This window comes from Ruditapes philippinarum, unplaced genomic scaffold (genome assembly GCF_026571515.1).
Source record: "Ruditapes philippinarum isolate M1 unplaced genomic scaffold, ASM2657151v2 ctg1542_1_1_1_1, whole genome shotgun sequence".
Lineage (NCBI taxonomy): Eukaryota > Metazoa > Mollusca > Bivalvia > Venerida > Veneridae > Ruditapes > Ruditapes philippinarum.
The window spans coordinates 63,214-82,276 of NW_026866829.1; the positions used below are offsets into that span (position 1 = coordinate 63,214).

Below are 19,063 nucleotides of genomic sequence, written 5' to 3' on the forward strand. Positions count from 1 at the left end.
ATACTTGGACAAAACAACCTTTGAGACAAGACCTGCTAAAGGTTGAACTGACCTTGGCCTTAAGCTTTAGCTTTAAATGACCTTGACAGTCAAAGTCTAATTACTGAATTTTGGTTGTCATAATTTCTTATTTAAGAATTTAGATTTGAAACAACAATTGTGACCAAATGGACATGCTGAATAATTTTGATAAGACATTGACTTTTAAATCTTTAAATGACCTTGATTATCTAATATCAATGTCAGATGATTGAGCTTTGCTTATATTAAAATTTTGTAACTTTGTCAATTATTTATGGAAATGATTCACGCTTGGAAAAGAACACAGTGACTAGACATACCTATTAAAATAAATAAAAAAAGGATAAAATTTTAATTGTTTTTTTCTTTTTAAAGACTTGTTTAAACCTTTGTTTGCTTTCAGAGAGATTTAAAAAAAAGTCAAGCGTTACTCCCGTCTGGAGGTGGCTCTTGTTACTGAGACAACAGATGTGCCAACAAAAACAATAGTAATAGTAGCAATGGTTAAGTTTATTTTTGTAACATAGGCCTCCAGCTATCAATTTGGTCAAAGGGGATATTTTAATCTACTGACTGATAATGCAACCATTTTAACAGCATTTCAACCAATAGTATGGATCATCAATCTGATAATTATGAAAACTCTGAACACTCTGTCTGATTAATAATTAACAAATGCAGGAATTAATGCAATAATTTCCTGACCAACTCACATAATTTTTTCTTTGGTCAGCTAACTGATATTTTTCAACATACAATTATATGATAAGCTTAACTGGTCTTTTTCTACTTGATCTTAATAGTTCATCCGCTGGCAATGCATTCATAACAAAGAAACAAATACAAAATGCTGTGTGGGTAACAGAACATAAACAACTTCAACAAATCAACTAAGAACAACCAATGAGGAACATGAACACGAAAAAATAGAACATTCCCGATACTTCTGCTGGTAAGTATTTACATTCTTTTCGCAGAATTTAATTCAAATCTTTCAAAGAATTTCATTCAAACATTAACCCATGAGGTAAAAAAGCTTATTTGAAGACCCTGCAAGTCAGATATTTTATCATGGTTGTAGGCAAAGATTAATCATTTACAATGATAATAACATGTAGCTCCATTGAAAACAGTATTGCCACCTTTAAAACAGTCACATATTCAATCATAAGTACATCACATTTTATAATTTAACCCTGTCATAAATACAGTCAATTTATAACTGATGGAATAACATTACCAAAACATATGATACTGTACTTACAAAGGTACCAGGAAATTAAATACTTACGTTTTGACATCGTAGCCACTAGTGCTACCGTACCAAGCACATTACCACCTGGTGTTTTAAAAATTACAAGGATAATTTTATCAACTTATACATGTATCTATTTAATATTAAATTATAGGTAAGTTAAAATTCAGCTTACATTTATTATTAAGCAGCGCCATGAGGAAACCAACAAAGTGCGTTTGCGACCAGCATGGATCCAAACCAGCCCCCGCATCCGCGCAGTCTAATCAGGATCCATACTGTTTGCCTACAAACCTTATTACAAGAAAGGAAACTGACAGCGAACAGCATGGATCCTGCTCAGACTGCGCAGGATAGTCTGGATCCATGCTGGTCGCAAACGCACTATGTTGGTTTTGTCATGGCGCGGCTCATGCATTTTATAAAAATCAAGTATGGTAAAGTCTCAGGTTCGAGGAGCATGATATCCCATCAGTTTGATAAGTTGGGATGTAGCATAGTTTGTGTAATTCACTACAGACTGATTGGATACCTTTAAAAACACCAATTATTATTTTACTCGGTGATTTGAGCTGTATTACCTATAACTCTAAACAAGGAAATGACTTATTTGGATTTATAGTACATCATACAACATCGTGTCATACTGGTTGATAACTACAAGATTAGGCAACTTCCAAAATAAAATCTTCAAAACCTACAGTATATAAGAATTATTTCAAATAAAACCTATAAACCAAGCAACATCTAAAAATGTTTACAATAACTTAAACATAGCAACAAAAAAAGTTTCACCATCTAAAGCCACATTCCAGAGAAACACCCATCATTCTCTACATCAAATGATGACGACAGCCATCTTTTTAACTTTAAGTTTGTTACATAGAATAATTAAAATAGTTTTAGAATAATTTGATATAATTACTTATCTAAACATTTTCATAATTCATAAAAAAAATCAGAGTATTAATCGATTAATCGTTAATATATGAACTTTAACCTGTATACAAAGATATCAAAGTATCTACTAAGAAACCCCAAAGCCATGACTTTATACAAATATTAATAAAAGAAAATAATATGTTTATGCCATACTCAATAAATGTCCTTTCAAAGACATTGATAATGTACTTGATGAGTCTGTAATAACAATAAAAAAACACACTGCATTAGCAATAGGTAGCTTGATGCAACAAAATTGAAATAATTTTGTTTTAAAATGTGCATTTTAAATACATTTTTTGGAAAGCTAAGCCTGCAAAACATAAAATCACCGGTATACTGCTTTCCATCTCTTCCTTGGGATGAACCAACAACAGTTGGACATTATCTACCCATCTAGTCACCCAAGGAATTTGTTACATTCTGACTGAAAGATTAAGCAATAACGAAACTTGCATTCACAAAAAGTTGTATTCATCTTGTAATGGTAGATAAACAGCTGTATTTTATGTCTACAAAAAATGAGACCTTGATCAAACAAATTTTGTTTCTAATCTATCTAAAAAAAGCCATTCTAAGTTGTTTGTATAAGTGTATCAATATTTAATTAAAGCCAAGTTTTTCACAATTAACAATTTAACAGTCATTGTGTGTTTAAGTTGTTTACTATGTAAAATGTTGCAATTAAGTATAAAATTAAGCATACGCTCTACATGGCATACAGGATGCTTAATAGTTGTATGTTGCATGCTGATATAGATTTATAAATACAGCATATGAATAAATCTATACTTTCTCATCATAAGTACAGTAGAACTTCTGTAAGTCAAAGTTGAAGGGGACTTGTATAGAATCTTCGACACATCGGGACTTCAACTCATGAATCGGTCTCAAATGGAAACATTTCAAGCAGTCTATGTTTACAAGTGAGTAATTAAAAGCTTAATAACCAGAAAGGAGGAAAACAAGATTACCTGACAGTGAATATGTCCTGTTAGTGTGATTATCACACCACATTAGGTTTTAGTAATCTAATTTTTGCAGTTTATTTTTTAAATATACAATAAATAAAGACAAGGTCAAAAGTTTCACTGGCGGAACTACATGTATCACCCGGCCTTATCTTAAGTCCCAAATCTTTGTTAATTTTCAACAAATTTTCACCAAATTAAGTGTAGTCGACTCAGAAATGATTTCTGTTTCTAAAACTTAAAATGAGGCCGGGTGAAAGTTCAGACGCTGAACCTTTCTACCTTATCTTTATTTTAGTATAAATGGATGAAAGTTGTGATCGCAACTAGAAAAGCTGTGAAAATATCCCGTGTTCGAAGGTGTCAAATTAATGGATGGACTTTCACTTATTTATGGTAAAATGTTGTTGGATTTTTCTTTACTGACCATGTATAGGAAATTTGAAACATTGAAAAAATCGACACATAAATAAGGGAAAAATCCAGACTTACATTTAACTTCACACGACACACCCAGAAAATTCAACATATAAAAGTTCTACTTATCTTATTTAAACAGTAGGACTTTAAGGGCTCTAGTTCGTATTTTGAGACTTTGGCTATAATCTAGTCAAATACATGTAGTTTGACATGCCAAAGCTTCTGTATGAAAAAATGATATAAGGGGCCTGCAACTGGCCCCAAAGTTTTGCCACACATACCATAATTCTCAAATCATCTTGAGTTTATAATTAAGGATATGTAAAGCTCAACATTAAACAGTATTCCTGGACCAGATGCATTACATAGATTCTCAATCAAAGGGAGACTATTGGTTGCAAACAAAATATGTAGAACAATCTTTTAAGCAAATTTTTGAATATTGGGGTGAACAATTTAGTGTACAAATATGGAAATAATTTAAATACATATGGCAAATACTTTTGTCTTAAGACCTAAATAGATCTGTATAATGAACCACTAAACTGATAAAAAAAAGGATCATATTTGTCGTTTTAACTGACCAGATGACTTTGGCCTGTCTCTTTTGGACGCTTTGGCGTTTGGTTTTGTGCTCATTGTGGTTGAATTCCAACACCTACGATCGTTGTTCACATCGACGTAAACGCATGCAAGAAAATGACTTTTTTCTCCAAAAGATGCCCTGTTTCTTGGCAACAGTACGCTTATCAATACTTCCGGTTTCACTTTTTGTTGTATCGAACGGTAAAATCTAACATATGCCGATTAGATAAGGCGGTGTAGATTTGAAAATGTCAAAGGAAATTAATCCCACAACAGGTGCTCCGGTTTCAGGCAACTAAATAATAATGACGGGCAAGCACTACATTTGAATTTCAAATCTGTTTCTACTGTTATAGAAATAATTCCTCATATCCAAAGATGTTTTTCTTCTATTTACAGGAAAAAAGACATGACATCCTGAAATGAACAAGATCTCGTTGATGTACATTCAGATAAGAGACAGTCCATTGTTTTATTTTAAAGAAATACAACTATATTTCTCATTTGAATATGTTAAGAGTACCAGAGCAACACATAAAATTTATTTTTAAATGTATATCTAGTAATAACTTCTGGTGGAAAAGGGACAATATATAACTAATGTACCTGTATAAGGGGAAAACTCTTACATTATTTCTACAACTTAATTTGAAATGAATTTTATTTATTTTATTTTTAATTTGAAGTGTATGAGAACTTAGTTGATTGCATAGCTCATGTCACTTAAAAACTCAGAATTAAAGTCAAAGAATTAAACCTTAAGTTCGTTTTGAGACACTCTGCTACTTTAGCATACATTTAAATGAATATGTTACTATTTAACAATGGAGCCATACTGCAGTAGTGCAGTTATTTGTAAAGCGCCGATATTTATATATGTATCAAATATAAAGACAGATCAAATAAATTGTGTTCTTTACTTATTTATATCTCTGTGTTTTTTTTTAAGAAAACGTACCTATTAAGATATACATTATACAGTGTATATTTTGACCCCCCCCCCCCCGCTCTTCCACACAAAACGGAAGTTGTTAGGAAGGTACACTTATATACTGGTTTCTCCTCTTAAGCTGCTCAACTTATTTAAATAAAACTTGACAGTGGTTTTTGTCATGAAGTCAACTTGCACATATTGACATTGACCCATAAATGACCTTGCCCTTTAAGGTTAATTGCTTATTCTTTTGCTGAAATTGACTATATAAATTGGCTTTTACTTTGTTATACATCGATGTAATGTATTCATTCTCCGGCATATAATCCTTTAATAACATTCAGTAGGTGGTGCTGAACATGACACATCAAATTTTTAAAATGACCTTGACAAATTTTTGAATTTTGCTAAAATTTGCCATAATTTTATTTTTGATGGATTTGATTCATACAAGAACAGAATAAAACTAAGCATAAATTGGTAACTCAAGTTTGACCTTGACCTGTAAATGACAATGACCTGAAAGGTCAAGTTATTGAATATTTCTAAAATTGGCCATGGCATAATTGGATGTTTTGTATTCATTCAAGGCTCCGTAACTTCCTGTAAGAAAATATCTATATGTAGTTCAAACTGAACTTGGCCTTTGCTTTGCATTGACCTGTGTGAAAAAAGTAGCTGTTTCTTCTCTAAAATAAGCCATTACTTTTTTATAAATGGAACACTTAATGGATGCTTTAACCAAAACTTACCATACAGTTGTCATGGTAAGCAATTTTATTTATAGACTGATTTTGTTTGAATTTATACTAACCACTATTTAGGATAAAACCATCAAGTAGAGTAATTCAAGAATGACATTGACCGTCAATAGATCTTGACCTTTAAAGTCAATGCAAACTATTGAACTTTAATAAAATTTGGCCAAGTCTATGTTATAATTGAATGGATTTGCTTCATATATGGACATACCGACACTCTGGGCGAAACCTTCATCCTAAAGGACAATTATAAAATTTATTTGAATTCTGTAAAAGTTAGTAATTTATGTACAAATATTTTTGATATTTGGACCAAATGACACATTTGCGGATGTTTCTAAATTCAAAATTTCACCATTTTCGTGTTTTAATGTTCAATTTTGCTTAAGCCGGTGGTAGGGGGCGTGGACGGTAACTTGCACTTTCCAGTACCATTCATGAACAGGCTCAATCAAACCGAGCCTGCAACAGTTTCAATTTTGCCGTGTTGGACTTTCTTTGGGGATTCTGTTTTACTTTATTTTGTTAAATCACGGGCCATGGTTTAGACGACATTTTCTTAAGATTTAACCCTATTTTACAATGAGAAAATGATATGATAATTAAGTATACATATTCAAGATAAATAGTTCAATATTGTTTATTGAATTTCACACGTCTTTTTCTCGGGAAATTGAATGCAGTTATCAATGGAAGTTATAGAGTTCAAATAAAAATGGAGCAGCAGTATAATTAAAAGGGATTTCCTAGAAAACTCATTTAAACATTTTTTTGTCATTTCTTACAGGAAATCACAATTACACTTACACGAAGGGAACTCACAATAATGTGTTCATATTATATTCCGAATCTGACATAAGTTATAGAAATATCAGTCGAGAATTCGGAATCAGAAGCAATCGTGATCTTGTTTCGAAATCTGACAATTTGTACATCATTCTGAAATACTGGTAAACTCCTTGACATGTTGAAATGTGCACTAGCTGATGAGTTCAAAGCGGCTTATTTTCGTAATCCGAATTCCTGATGATTTTCTACATATTTGGCGAACAATGCGATGTTTAGAATATACTCAAGTCATGGCAAGTCAAGTAAATTTTATTTATAAGTCGGATACATCAACAATAAACATAAGCTCTGATGAGCTTTTTACACCGACTACAAGATAATGGAATACGTATTACATATAAAAAAGTTTATAGAGTAGATTTACAGCTTGACATATATATATCTAAAATAAAAAATATATATACATGTATATAAAAGAAGAAAACGAAATAATGGGAAAATAGAGAGAAGAAAAGGCCTACATCACCATATTCCAAAATTGGTCTAAAAATGTCATATAAATAATTTCCAAAGGTTAACGATCCAGAGAGAATTGCAATTTACCTATTATATTTTCCCTTTTCAAAGCTTTATTTGTTATGAATGCGATATGTTTGTGTCATGGTTAGTCAGCAGAAAGAAAGATGCCTAGATGTAAGCTATACAGGGTTATATGCTTTCCTGTCCTTTTCTCCTTTTTTTATCTTTTTTGTGTCGAATTCCTGATATGTTTTCAAAATATTTGCACATCGCACATATAAAGGGAAAACATTTAGAAAAGATGTCATTAATGTCATTAACATTCATGCTAGGTTTCACAAAATTGTCATGGGGTTTGGAAGTATATTTTTAGAATCAAAACATGGAGATAATCGAGTTGCTCTTCAAATACTTACCTCGAAAAAGAATCAATAATTTCATTTTCTAACATAAAATCGGCATATTTTCCCGTACTTTATGCTTACAGTAGAAATTGATTATAAATGCTACTGAATATGGAAATTATTTAGTAGCGTTCAACCTTCTTAGTCCGCTGATGTAAATCACATGACATGTCATGTGATACCGATACCTGTAAAAATGGTGGATGTCAATAAAAACAAATCCCGTGACTTTTAGTCAGAAAAATACGAATTGGAAACAAGAAATCCATTGTCACAGTTTAAAAACAGTGAGTGTTTGTTGCTTTGTTAAGGAATATTGAATAACTTCCTGGCCTTAATATATCATGATTTATTTTAAGTGTTAACTTCCTTCCTGTTTGGAAATCAGGGCCATGATTCATGAATGAAAGAAGAGTTTTAATATGGTCACTAGATATATTCACGTGCTATATTGTTATACCACAAAGTTGTCACGTTAAACTGAGTTATTGAATGACATTATAAGTTTGATCTAGTCCCTGGTATATTAGCTTAACCTAAAAATACTTTTTTGAAGGGGATGAGAAATGAATGCATGTTTTTATTCAATTATTGTTCAAAATAATGTTAACAGTGGCAGCTTTTTAGACAAATTTAAATAAATTCCAAATAAAAAATACTTGTTCAATAATTTTTTTCTTTTATCAGTTCTGTTTCAGATTAGGCATAGACATTTAATAATTATTGTTTCGTAAAATGGAGGAATTTATATGTCGGTCAACTTGAACAAAGTATAAATTAGAATGACAAAATGACTGAAGTGTTGTTTAAAGTGCTAATCATTGGTGACCCAACTGTGGGGAAGACTTCGTTTGTTCAGAGATATGTCAACAATCTATACAGGAGAGATTATAAAATGACCATTGGTGGTAAGAATTTCATCATAAACAATACAAAATAAGCTGTTTTTAAACGGCTAGTTTGTTGTCATTAAGTGTCCGATTTTAAAATGTATTACACCAATAGAAAGCTTTGGATCTTAGCTTCGTCACAGTATAAAATTCAACACATCTTTGGACTTCAAAGTATTTTAATTAACTGTTAAACCTACCATATGTCAGACCATTTTACATATGATTTATACAGTGAGATACGCAATCCGTTATCTTTACTCGAAATTCTACTGATATGAATAGCCTGTCATCTGCTAGTTCTGAAAGTGTCTATCGGTGTATTCTGCTTTATTCAATAAGCTGGGACTTAATATACATGTACATAATTATGTAACAAGACAAATGGGACTTATCTAGACTATCCTCTAGGAAAGTGGTCTTATATGTAGTCATCCAATCAGTGATTATTTTTTCAATTTTCAAAACAACCTGTGGCTTTCTGAAGGGGAAAATACAGCGCAATAAATCAGAAAAGACTGAGAATGGAATTTACACACACATGTTTTAAAATTTTCAATTTCAATTCAATGTAACATGCATGGAAATTGGTACTTAGCAGAGGCTTTCTATAGGGACAGCTTTCTGTCTTCTAGCTGATATAAGTCAGCTGTTGCAGTCATGGTTCTGGTGAAGAATTTAAGGGGAAAATATAGGATAATTGGATCAAAAACCAACACAAATTAAGTATCAAAACATGTTTCGCTTTATCAAGCTTCCTCAGGGGAAAATATACGTATTTTGGGCTAGGGGAAACAGCCTTTATTCAGCTGTAAAATGCAGAAAAAAATCACTGCCCAATTGACAGTCAATAGCTAGATAAGCATAGTGTATGAATCATATAAAAATTGTATATTGATCCATAAAAATACGTTAATGACTTTTCATAATATCATGTTAAAATTGTTTGAATACATGTACAAGAGGACTCTTAAATTTTTCATATCTAGTCGGTTCATATTTTTTTTTTATTTACACCATTAACTACAGAAAATAAAATCTTTTCACAACAATAAAAAGACAAATTGTAAGTGGGTGCGCCTTATTGCATGGAAAGATAACGCTGTGCTAATCTCCAGATGCTTGTCTCATAATATGGTATCATGTCTCAGATTTACCTATTGAAAATAATATAAGCAGCAAATTTGAATGTTAGGAACTTTTTATTCATAAAACCATGTATAATGTTATATATTACACAAACAGAACATGATTATATCTTATGCCAAAAATTCACTGCTTACTTGAGAATGCACTAGATTAAGTTGACATAATAACCATTTCCAATAAAGAAATTAGGCTCATAATATATTTTTTTCTTAAAAGTTTACAATTCCATATTTTCATTTCATCATCAATCATTTAAATGTTCCATGTTTTATTAACTGAACTAATCGATGAAATATGGGGCTGTCCTGTGCACCAAAGCATTGGCATCATCTTTGGCTTAACACTTAGATATAAGTTTTTATGTGCAACTTCTTATACAACATCATATTACATCATCAACCTCTTAGCATAGTTGCTTTTTATTTAACTGTGACTCATTTTAGATCATATTACCGTATGAGGTCACTACATGTATATTAAGGTCCATAACTCTAGCATAGATTTTGAGTAAATAAGTGCCCTTTGTAAACTTTAAAATATCTTGGCTAAAGTTTTACAATAACATCAATCTTCAAAACTTCTAAAGGTTGAAACTTGATGACAGTGTCATTGGGATCATAATTTTAGGTCACTATCTATTGCCTCATTCCTCTAGCATGGATTTTGCCTGGAGTATGGCCCTTTGTGAACTGAGAAAAAAAAAATGGCAAAAAAAAAAGTTTTGCATGTAACATCTTTATTCTTAACAACTCAAATTATCTTCTTGAACCTTAATATCCTAATTAGAGGCCACTGTCCAAGTCCCATAATTATAGCATATGACATGGATTTTAAATTATGGCCCTCTGTGAACCATCAAAATTCTTTGGTCAGTATCGAAGACTTGTAATATAATTATGCGATGTATTTTTTTAATGAAATCTTTCTTTCACATAGTCGTTATAAACCAACTTGTAATATATTTTAATTTTAAGTAGTTTGGAAGCTGAAATCAAGATGATAATAACATTTCTGATATAGGTAAATGATTTTAATTTGAATTATATTTAATTTTCAATTTCAGTTGATTTTGCCCTGAAAGTTATCAAATGGTCCGATTCTCAAAACATAAAATTGCAGCTATGGGACATTGCTGGTATGTTACACTTATTTTACACAAGTATCGTTAAATTCATTCATGTATCAACTTGTTATAATAACATATATATTTGCTCCCATAAAAAATGGAAAAAATATTATCCTTATGACAGAGGTTATGTAAACTTTTTCTGTGATGAAACAGCAAAGTCATTACATTTTTAAGTTGCTTTTTTTAAAGCCAGATATGACCCATTTGTGCTTGAAATAATGTAGGGAAGGGTACCATATAACCTTTACAGTGTTGGTGTGTTGTAAAATCCAACCCCAGAATTAAAAGGACATGATACCGGTAATTTTAAGTTACAATTTGTTTTGTAGGTCAGGAAAGATTTACATCGATGACGAGGGTTTATTATAAAGATGCTCACGCCTGTATAGTCATGTTTGACCTTACACAGCGCCTCACATTCCAAAATACAGTGAAATGGAAGAAAGACCTGGATGCTAAATGTACATTACCTGATGGCACGTCTGTCCCTTGTCTTCTGTTAGCAAACAAAGTAAGTATTATCAAGTAAAGTTCATTTTAACCTGGGGGCAGGGACTGATTCTATCTATGAGACCAGTGCAGACCAATATCAGCCAGCACATCAATGCCTTCTGGTCATGGTCTGCACAGTTCCCAATTCATTCAGTACATATTTTGAAAATTTCCTTAAAAACAATGAATGGTTTTGTCCACATTGAAAGATGGACAAGTCCATATGGTAAAGGCTATTGATTTTAAAATATAATGCATCAAAATATCTTAGATTAAAGCAGCCTACCGCTAGATGAGTAAAAAATCAAACTTAAGAAAGATATATTTAAGGTACATATGCAGTAATAAGACGCAGTTTTGGACATGAAAATTTTGCTAAAATGTTATAAGTGTGTCTTATAAGCGCAGCCTGCTGAGTGGTATCTAAAGAAATTATGCATCTGGTGACTTTTTAGATTGTAGATGGTCATTCCCAGTCACTAGCATTACACAAACATTGTCTAAAAGTTCATCAGTATAGACAACACTTACGCTACTGTCTATAATATGTAAGAATAGGAATAAGTTTATTATTTTATAAAATTTTTGTAAAACATTCTAAAATTCGAGTTTGAACTATGAGCAGAGGTAATAAAATTTTGTTTAGTATTTCTTGGATTGGCCTGTCCATGAGAACCACAAAATTTAGTGCCCCATGAATAATAACGATATTACAGTTTAAGGTTTGACAATACAACAAGTCAGTGGTTTTAAACACAAGTTAAAGATAGTGTTTCAGTGAACACTTATAATTGATTTTGAATAGCCATCAAAGCTCTTTAACTATCAATAACACTCCTCATTTATTAAATAAAATATAACATGCTTTATACTAAAAGATGTTCAATTTGCAGCTAGGACCTAAACAGTTACAGGCAACAAGTTGATTAAATGCTTGTACCAGACAACAAAAAACACTCAATATAGTATAATTTAAACTGTGTCAATCAATTTACAAATTATTTTTTTCAGTGTGATTTGAAACATCGTGAAGTTGAACAGGCAGAGATTGAGGAAGTTTGTAAAGAACATGATTTTATTGGCTGGACAGAGATTTCTGTTAAAGAAGGTCTGATGATAGAAGAATCTATGAGGTGATGTTATTGTACTTCCTTAAACATTTCTGATTGTATTTTTCAATAACCAGATTTCATGAATTGCGATCTCAAAAACTGTAATTAAAAAAAAGGTAATAAAAAGGGAAAATAAACTTTAGCTTAAGAAATACATACATGTACAAATGTAAATATTTTTATGCAAAAATAACTGATATTTTTACCCATAAATAACACCATATTTCTTCCCATGAATATCACCATATTTCTTGAATTTCTTCCCTTGAATATCAATATATTGGTCTTTAATAGCTACATGTAACATGTTTAACTATTAAATTTCAATAAATCGCAACCTCTATGTTATATTTATTTCAATTAAAGCTGCAAGTTACAATCTTTGTGCTAAAATTTTAATTATAGTAAAAAAGTAACAGTGAAACATTTTTTTGCATTTCAGTTGTTTAATTTTACTTAAGTTAAGAAAACTGTTAATTTTTTGCAGATTTCTGATTGAGGAAATGATGGCAAAACATAGTACTCTAGATGATTTCTCTGAGTCGCTCCGTATGACCACACCCACTATACGTCCTTCAGCCAATGATAAACCTCAGGCATCTGGATGTAGTTGCTGACATGATGTCGTGTTTGTCTAAAAATAGTCCCAACACATTTATTTTATACGCATATGTTCTTGTGTTTTTTTTTCTCATCTATAAAACAATATCTTCAGATGAAGGTACATGTATATTTAGCAAATGGCTGATCTTTTTGGCCGCTGATATATTGCATTTAGTTACATTTCATAATACATTCAAAAACTCTTGACAGTCTTAACTATGGACTGTGCGTTTTTGTTTTAGTTTATTTTTTTACTTCTAAATTCATTTTTTTTATTAAAAAAATATTATATACAGGATAATAAATTGATTGTGAATACAAAGTCTTTTGTCATTTTAAGTCAGGGTGTGATATTTAGGGTTTCTTCTTTGCTCACTTTTTATATTTTGTTATTGAGAAAATAGTTATGTTTTAATATCTGAGGACATCAGGAAGGGACAGTTTGGAAATGAATTTGTTATCAATAGGTTCAAATAAAACCACACTTTTATTTTATACACTAAAGCTATGATGTAAAAAACTGTACATTGTATTTAATTTTTTTTGTACTTTTCTAGAAATATATTAAATCAATAATATTGTATTGTACACCTGAAAGTAACTTCAGCCTTATTATGGTATGGCTTTTGACAATCAGTCTTCATAATTCATACATGGTCAATAGAGGATTTTGAGGTCAGAAGGTCAAGGTCACAGTGACACTTATTGGACAATCCTTGTCCATTCAGTAACTTAAGAAGTAATAAATCAGACTGATAAAATTTGGAAGGTACATTGCTTATGGCCAGTGGATGATTTTTAGGTCATCAAGTGTTATCGTATGATCCTTGTCTTATCAATAACTTGTTCTGGTTGTTTCTGATCACATTACATATCTTAGGATAGCAATGTTTCAGGTGTTTAAAGTTCTAGCTCACAGGGCTCTTGTCTATGAAAGTAAAATTCTGATGAGTGCAAAATTGCATAGAAGACCAATTCACATACTGGTATACGTATTTATGCCCACATATAGATAGAGAAGCAGGGGTATACTGCCCGATGGATAACTCAAGAAATCTTTGCCTGTCAGTTCTCAGGAGGGAGGTTGGTGACCGTTAGTAGTTTTGAGGTCAGTAGGTCAAAAATCAAGGTCCAATCAATAGCAATAGAATGATGTAATGGCTTTTGTAATGTGACTGGTAACTACATATCTAGCTTGTAACACATGTTTTACAAACATCTCATTTTTATATCTGAATGAACTGCCTGATATCTTGATCATTTGTTGTTTTTTATTGATTTAAAAAAATGAACATCTGTGATTAAAGAATTTTATTATTGAAAATAAGGACACAACTGTATCAACTGTTCCATGCATATGTGATATGGCTGTATAATAATTTCATAATGTTACTGTAGATGCATGTAATTAATACATGTAAATTTTTGTGTGCATGTACATTTTGAGATAATGCTATGTTTTGTTATAAATAACATGTGTGAATAAGGGGTATAAAAAACACCTCTGAGAATTAGATTTTCAACTTACATTTCTTTATTGAAAATCATGCAAAAATTGTGAAAATCTGAATAATTAAGCAAATATTTGATTTGTCACCCATTCTGGAATATTAGTTAAATGCTGAACTCCCTCTGGAATATGCATTACCCCCTCTTTCTAATTTTGTGACCCACTCTCTGGTGAAAAATATCCTGGATCCACACTTAAATTTATATGTTTTTATGTTGCTTCAAAATATGTTTGTAACATGAATTGTATATTCTAAATGATGCAGATCATAGCATAATTGTTAAGTCTTGTTTTAGACTTCAAAATATGTTACAAAAATATTTGATATTAAATGAGAAACTGATATCTTATTAAATCAAACTACATTTTGTATATATTTTATATTTTGATATGTTATACACTTGCAATTTGTTTTTGGAAAATAATTGTGTTCACCAATGATATACATTATTGTTAGATTCTTTTTAACAGCTTTACATAATGTTATTGAATTTATACAATTTTACCCATTGGCTGTTTAAAAATTATAAACCTCAACAGTACATACTAAAATTGTGTTTGATTATTTTGCAAGGGAATGTTTTACTCTATGCCATTTGTGAAAATACTGTACTGCTTTTGAAGCTTACTCAATAAAAAGGAAATTTTGTCTTACACAAAAAGAAGCAAATATCCTTTTTTTCTTGCATAATTCATGAATGTCAAATAACAGTGACACATTTTTTTGTTCAAACTCGCTAAAGATATGACATTAAAAAATGTGAATACAAGGAAATTCACATTTTTATTTTCTAAAGTACTGGTACATGCTAGCATATTTATTTTTCCTGTTATCGCTACATGTAAATACTCTTTAAAGTTACATAACATTCCTATATTTATTTAAGTTAAAATATTTTTATATGCATATTAGACTCTACATGTACAAACAATGTGCATGACTTAAGTGATGATGTTGTGACCTGACTTTTGATGTTCGACTTTTTTTTTGGTGTCAAAAGACAAATGCCTTTTAGCATAAAATGTCCTCAGAAGGGTCTAGCTACATGTAAGTTGTCTGACATTGAATAATTCATTTTAAAATGATTTGACCTCAATCCCATATCAGAAATCAATTCAAATAGACAGTTCTACTTGGGTATCTGGTTTTGCCTTAAACACATCATCATCACCATACATTTTTCTCCATACAAGGGTAGCTTGATACTTGTAGTCACCATGGTTACCATTTTACCTCAATATTGTTGGCATTTGTTGAAATGAACCTGTATGAATGAATGCATTTAAAATCAAAATGATTAATATACATTTACATGCAAGTGTGTCATTCTCAGTAAAATATAAAGACATCTTGCATATCAGACAGGATATTCTATTGAACACTGGTTCTAGAAAAATCTGTCCTACAACCCATATTTAAGCTTTAAATGACGTCATTCCAGTGTTTATAAATGAATTGTGTTCTAGCTAAATGTAAATATTAATTTTACATAATTTCTTATCTGAATATGATTATCGTGTTATATGCTAGAAAAAGAATCAAACAACTGCTGTCGTCACAGACATGAATATCTAGCACTTGGGTAACTGTTTAGTAAAATGTCGGCAGAGCCTTGTTACCACCGTAAACAGTTACCCTCAAACTAGATATTTCGATCTGTACCAGCAACTGATGATTGTCAAAATTAATAATCAAAGTTACCTGCTCAGATGTAAATACTAATTATAGAATAAGTTAGTATGTGATTTTTGTCTGTTTTCTTTTTGGAATAGGTTAAAGTTGTATTTGTTATTGTATTGGTTTTAAAGACATTAAATGTCAATTTTATTGAAGACAAAAAATACATCATTTATCATTTATCAGAAAAGCTAACAGTTCATGTAATATCTGAAGTAAAACTAACATGATGACTTAAATCTAAATATGCACTGTTACAAATTTTTTGTTATTAACCTTTTCCTGCAAGAACTTTGATTATAAAATTTTGATTTATTTGTCATTGAAATTACAGGAACTACTTTAACAGATATGTGCTTATTTTTCATCTCATGTATTAATACATAAAATCTAAATACAGTAGTACTTTAAGGGAAAACAAAGTTGAGATCAAATGATTTTTTTATTTCAACATAGAGCAGAAATCAAATAAATCAGTTCATTGTCCAGTAATTGGTATACCTAGTTTAAAAAGGTGGTACTATGAGCTGGACAGGAAGTATAATGCAGATATCCAAAACCAGTGTACTGTATGTTAGTTGTACAGAATATCTGTTTGTTGAAAAATCTATTTTCTAATCCAGACATGTGTAAACTCCTATTTTACAAAATTGAAACTAATTAAATGGCCAGTAATGTCAGAATTTAATATGCATGTAAATTATAACCATCCTTAAATATGATTGCAGCCAATAAAAAAGATGCACAAATCATCACTAAGTGAACAAAAATAATATTAATTCAAGGTAAAATCCTCATACGATATATTTTGAATTATTATTATCCAAGGTCCATAACTGAAGCATGGATCAAAACCAAATAATACCATATTGTATACTTTAAAAAACACATATTTTATGGCTCTTGCTTAAGGTTGTTTTACTTTGTGATGATATTTTTTTACAAAGCATTTTTTTTTTAAATCAAATCATAAATTTTATTTTTACCATTTATCCATCATGTTTGCATTTCTCTTTTCAATGTTCATGTAAATTCAATATATTCTTAAGATACTTATAATTGAAAAAAAGAATTTATTTAAAGGGACTCCACTGATGTTTTTCGACATGACGGGACTGGAAATATTTTCCAAGATTGATGTGTCCAAATTTTCAAGTCATACCCTCATCCCATTCTTCCTGATTTATCATTTGTATTGTGTAAAATGACCCCCCAAAAAAAGAAAAGCGTTGCAGTAAGAATCAACAAAAAATTGATTTTCAGTTTAATTATTAAATTTCTTCGTTATCCTTGCTGACCTTGCATGTATTTCCATGTCTATGATTATTTTGTTATAAAATGTATATATATGTGCACATGAAACATAACTTCAGCGTGTACTTAATTTCAATATTAAGTATTCGGTTCAAACATTACTGAAAGTGAGCTATTGTACCATTTAAACTTAGGTTGTATAAAAGATATTTCTAATATAAGATTTATAATAATAGTAACTTATATTTATTTGCTTTTAATAAATGAAATTCTAAAAATAGTGTTATTATTTTTTAACATGTTTAACTTAGATATATCAACGTTGCCATGTCTGGATTGCATTAAACTGCTTAGATTGGGTTAGATATAACTGATTTTTCTTTATTTAAAAAGAAGACAGTATTCACTGGAATAAAATGTTTTAGTTTACCATCGCCATGTGTCTGTAGAAAGTCTTTTCTAAAAACGATATATTCTCCTTCCCTACTAGCCTTATTATAGTCATATATTGGCCCCGCTCTTGGGGTAACATGATTTTATTTAGATATAATATAGAAAAGTTTTTATATCTGCTTGTCAGAAATCACAAGCCCTAAAGCTTAGATATTTAGACAGAAACATTATTAGAGCCCTCAGTGCCTACTTGTTTAACTTCAAGCCCAAATACAGAGTGTAGGACAAAAGCCCCCCTGAACGAAAAGCCCCCCCTTCTAAAAATGACAAGGTGGACAAAAGCCCACCCATGAAATTTACACATAGGACAAAAGCCCCCCCCCATCAAAAATACAGGTAGGACAAAAGCCCCCCCCCCCCCCCCCCCCGTCCAGCAAACAAAAGCCTCCTAAGCATTATAGACTAGACTGATAACTATCTTTTATCACATGCCCAGTGTTAGGGAACTTGGGTTATACTTCAAATAAATCTGGACAAGTATGCGCCTTCCACTTTTATTTCCTTGATAAGCATTGATAAATGATTCTCTGAAAATATTCATTTACATTAATTTTGTACTGTACAATATATAATAAACATCAAAACATTCATATCATCAATGAATTATATACGAATTACACAATAAATCAAATTAGAACTTTTGTACCTTTAAATTTAAATCTTAATGTAAATTATCTTTTAAAACAATTGCATTTGACTTGTCTCAATACATCAAGTTCTGGGGGGGGGGGGGCTTTTGTCCTACCTGTATTTTTTGATGGGGGGGGGGGCTTTTTGTCCTATGTGTAAATTTCATGGGGGGGGGGGCTTTTGTCCACCTTGTTATTTTTAGCTGCGGGGCTTTTGTCCGGGGGGGGGGGGGGGGCTTTTGTCCGTATTCCCCAAATACAAGGACAATTTTCACTTGCCATGTGCAACAAATTTTTTCTTAGTCTGGTCAGGGTTTTTCAAGTAGAAAGACCCTAGTCTGGTGCATAGAAAAACCGGAAAGCGGAAAGCACTGAAAAAACTGGAAAACACTCGATTTATTCTTTAAAACACATGATAACTCAATTTTAATGATTTTTAAGCATTACCAACCGGTCCTGTTAGTCAAATGCTGAAATTACATTAACCTGTTATCAACTTTTGAATATAATGTTACAAGGCCTGATTGCCTGATGGAAGTGACTAATATAACTGTTCACCCCAA

The 19,063-nt window shown here is 31.1% G+C and overlaps 1 protein-coding gene and 1 long non-coding RNA gene across 4 annotated transcripts; both read left to right on the plus strand.

Annotated features, from left to right (window-relative positions):
* The first annotated feature begins 430 nt into the window (after positions 1-430).
* Positions 431-5,098, plus strand: LOC132733830 (uncharacterized). The gene is made up of 3 exons (XR_009626227.1): positions 431-524; positions 825-973; positions 4,594-5,098. It is a non-coding gene; the product is annotated as an uncharacterized LOC132733830 (long non-coding RNA).
* Positions 5,099-7,754: 2,656 nt separating this feature from the next.
* On the plus strand, positions 7,755-17,120 carry LOC132733822 (ras-related protein Rab-7L1-like). Of its 3 annotated transcripts, XR_009626225.1 has the most exons (7): positions 7,755-7,888; positions 8,289-8,509; positions 10,704-10,775; positions 11,099-11,280; positions 12,273-12,394; positions 12,861-15,871; positions 15,908-17,120. XR_009626225.1 is itself a non-coding variant. In XM_060720510.1 (6 exons), exons 2-6 carry the CDS (start codon positions 8,392-8,394, stop codon positions 12,988-12,990), a joined length of 624 nt encoding a protein of 207 aa, XP_060576493.1. In that variant the 5' UTR covers positions 7,755-7,888; positions 8,289-8,391; the 3' UTR covers positions 12,991-17,120. The 3 variants fall into 3 exon arrangements, 2 of the variants coding, with proteins under 2 accessions (XP_060576493.1, XP_060576494.1); XM_060720510.1 differs by having other exon boundaries at positions 12,861-17,120; XM_060720511.1 differs by having other exon boundaries at positions 7,780-7,888; positions 8,300-8,509; positions 12,861-17,120.
* The last annotated feature ends 1,943 nt before the right edge of the window (positions 17,121-19,063 follow it).

Coding starts and splice junctions, on each gene's coding strand:
- LOC132733822 (XM_060720510.1), top strand. CDS start 8,392: ATGACTGAAGTGTTGTTTAAAGTGCTAATCATTGGTGACCCAACTGTG. Junction 11,281..12,272: donor GTCTTCTGTTAGCAAACAAA/GTAAGTATTATC, acceptor TATTTTTTTCAG/TGTGATTTGAAACATCGTGA. Junction 12,395..12,860: donor ATGATAGAAGAATCTATGAG/GTGATGTTATTG, acceptor AATTTTTTGCAG/ATTTCTGATTGAGGAAATGA.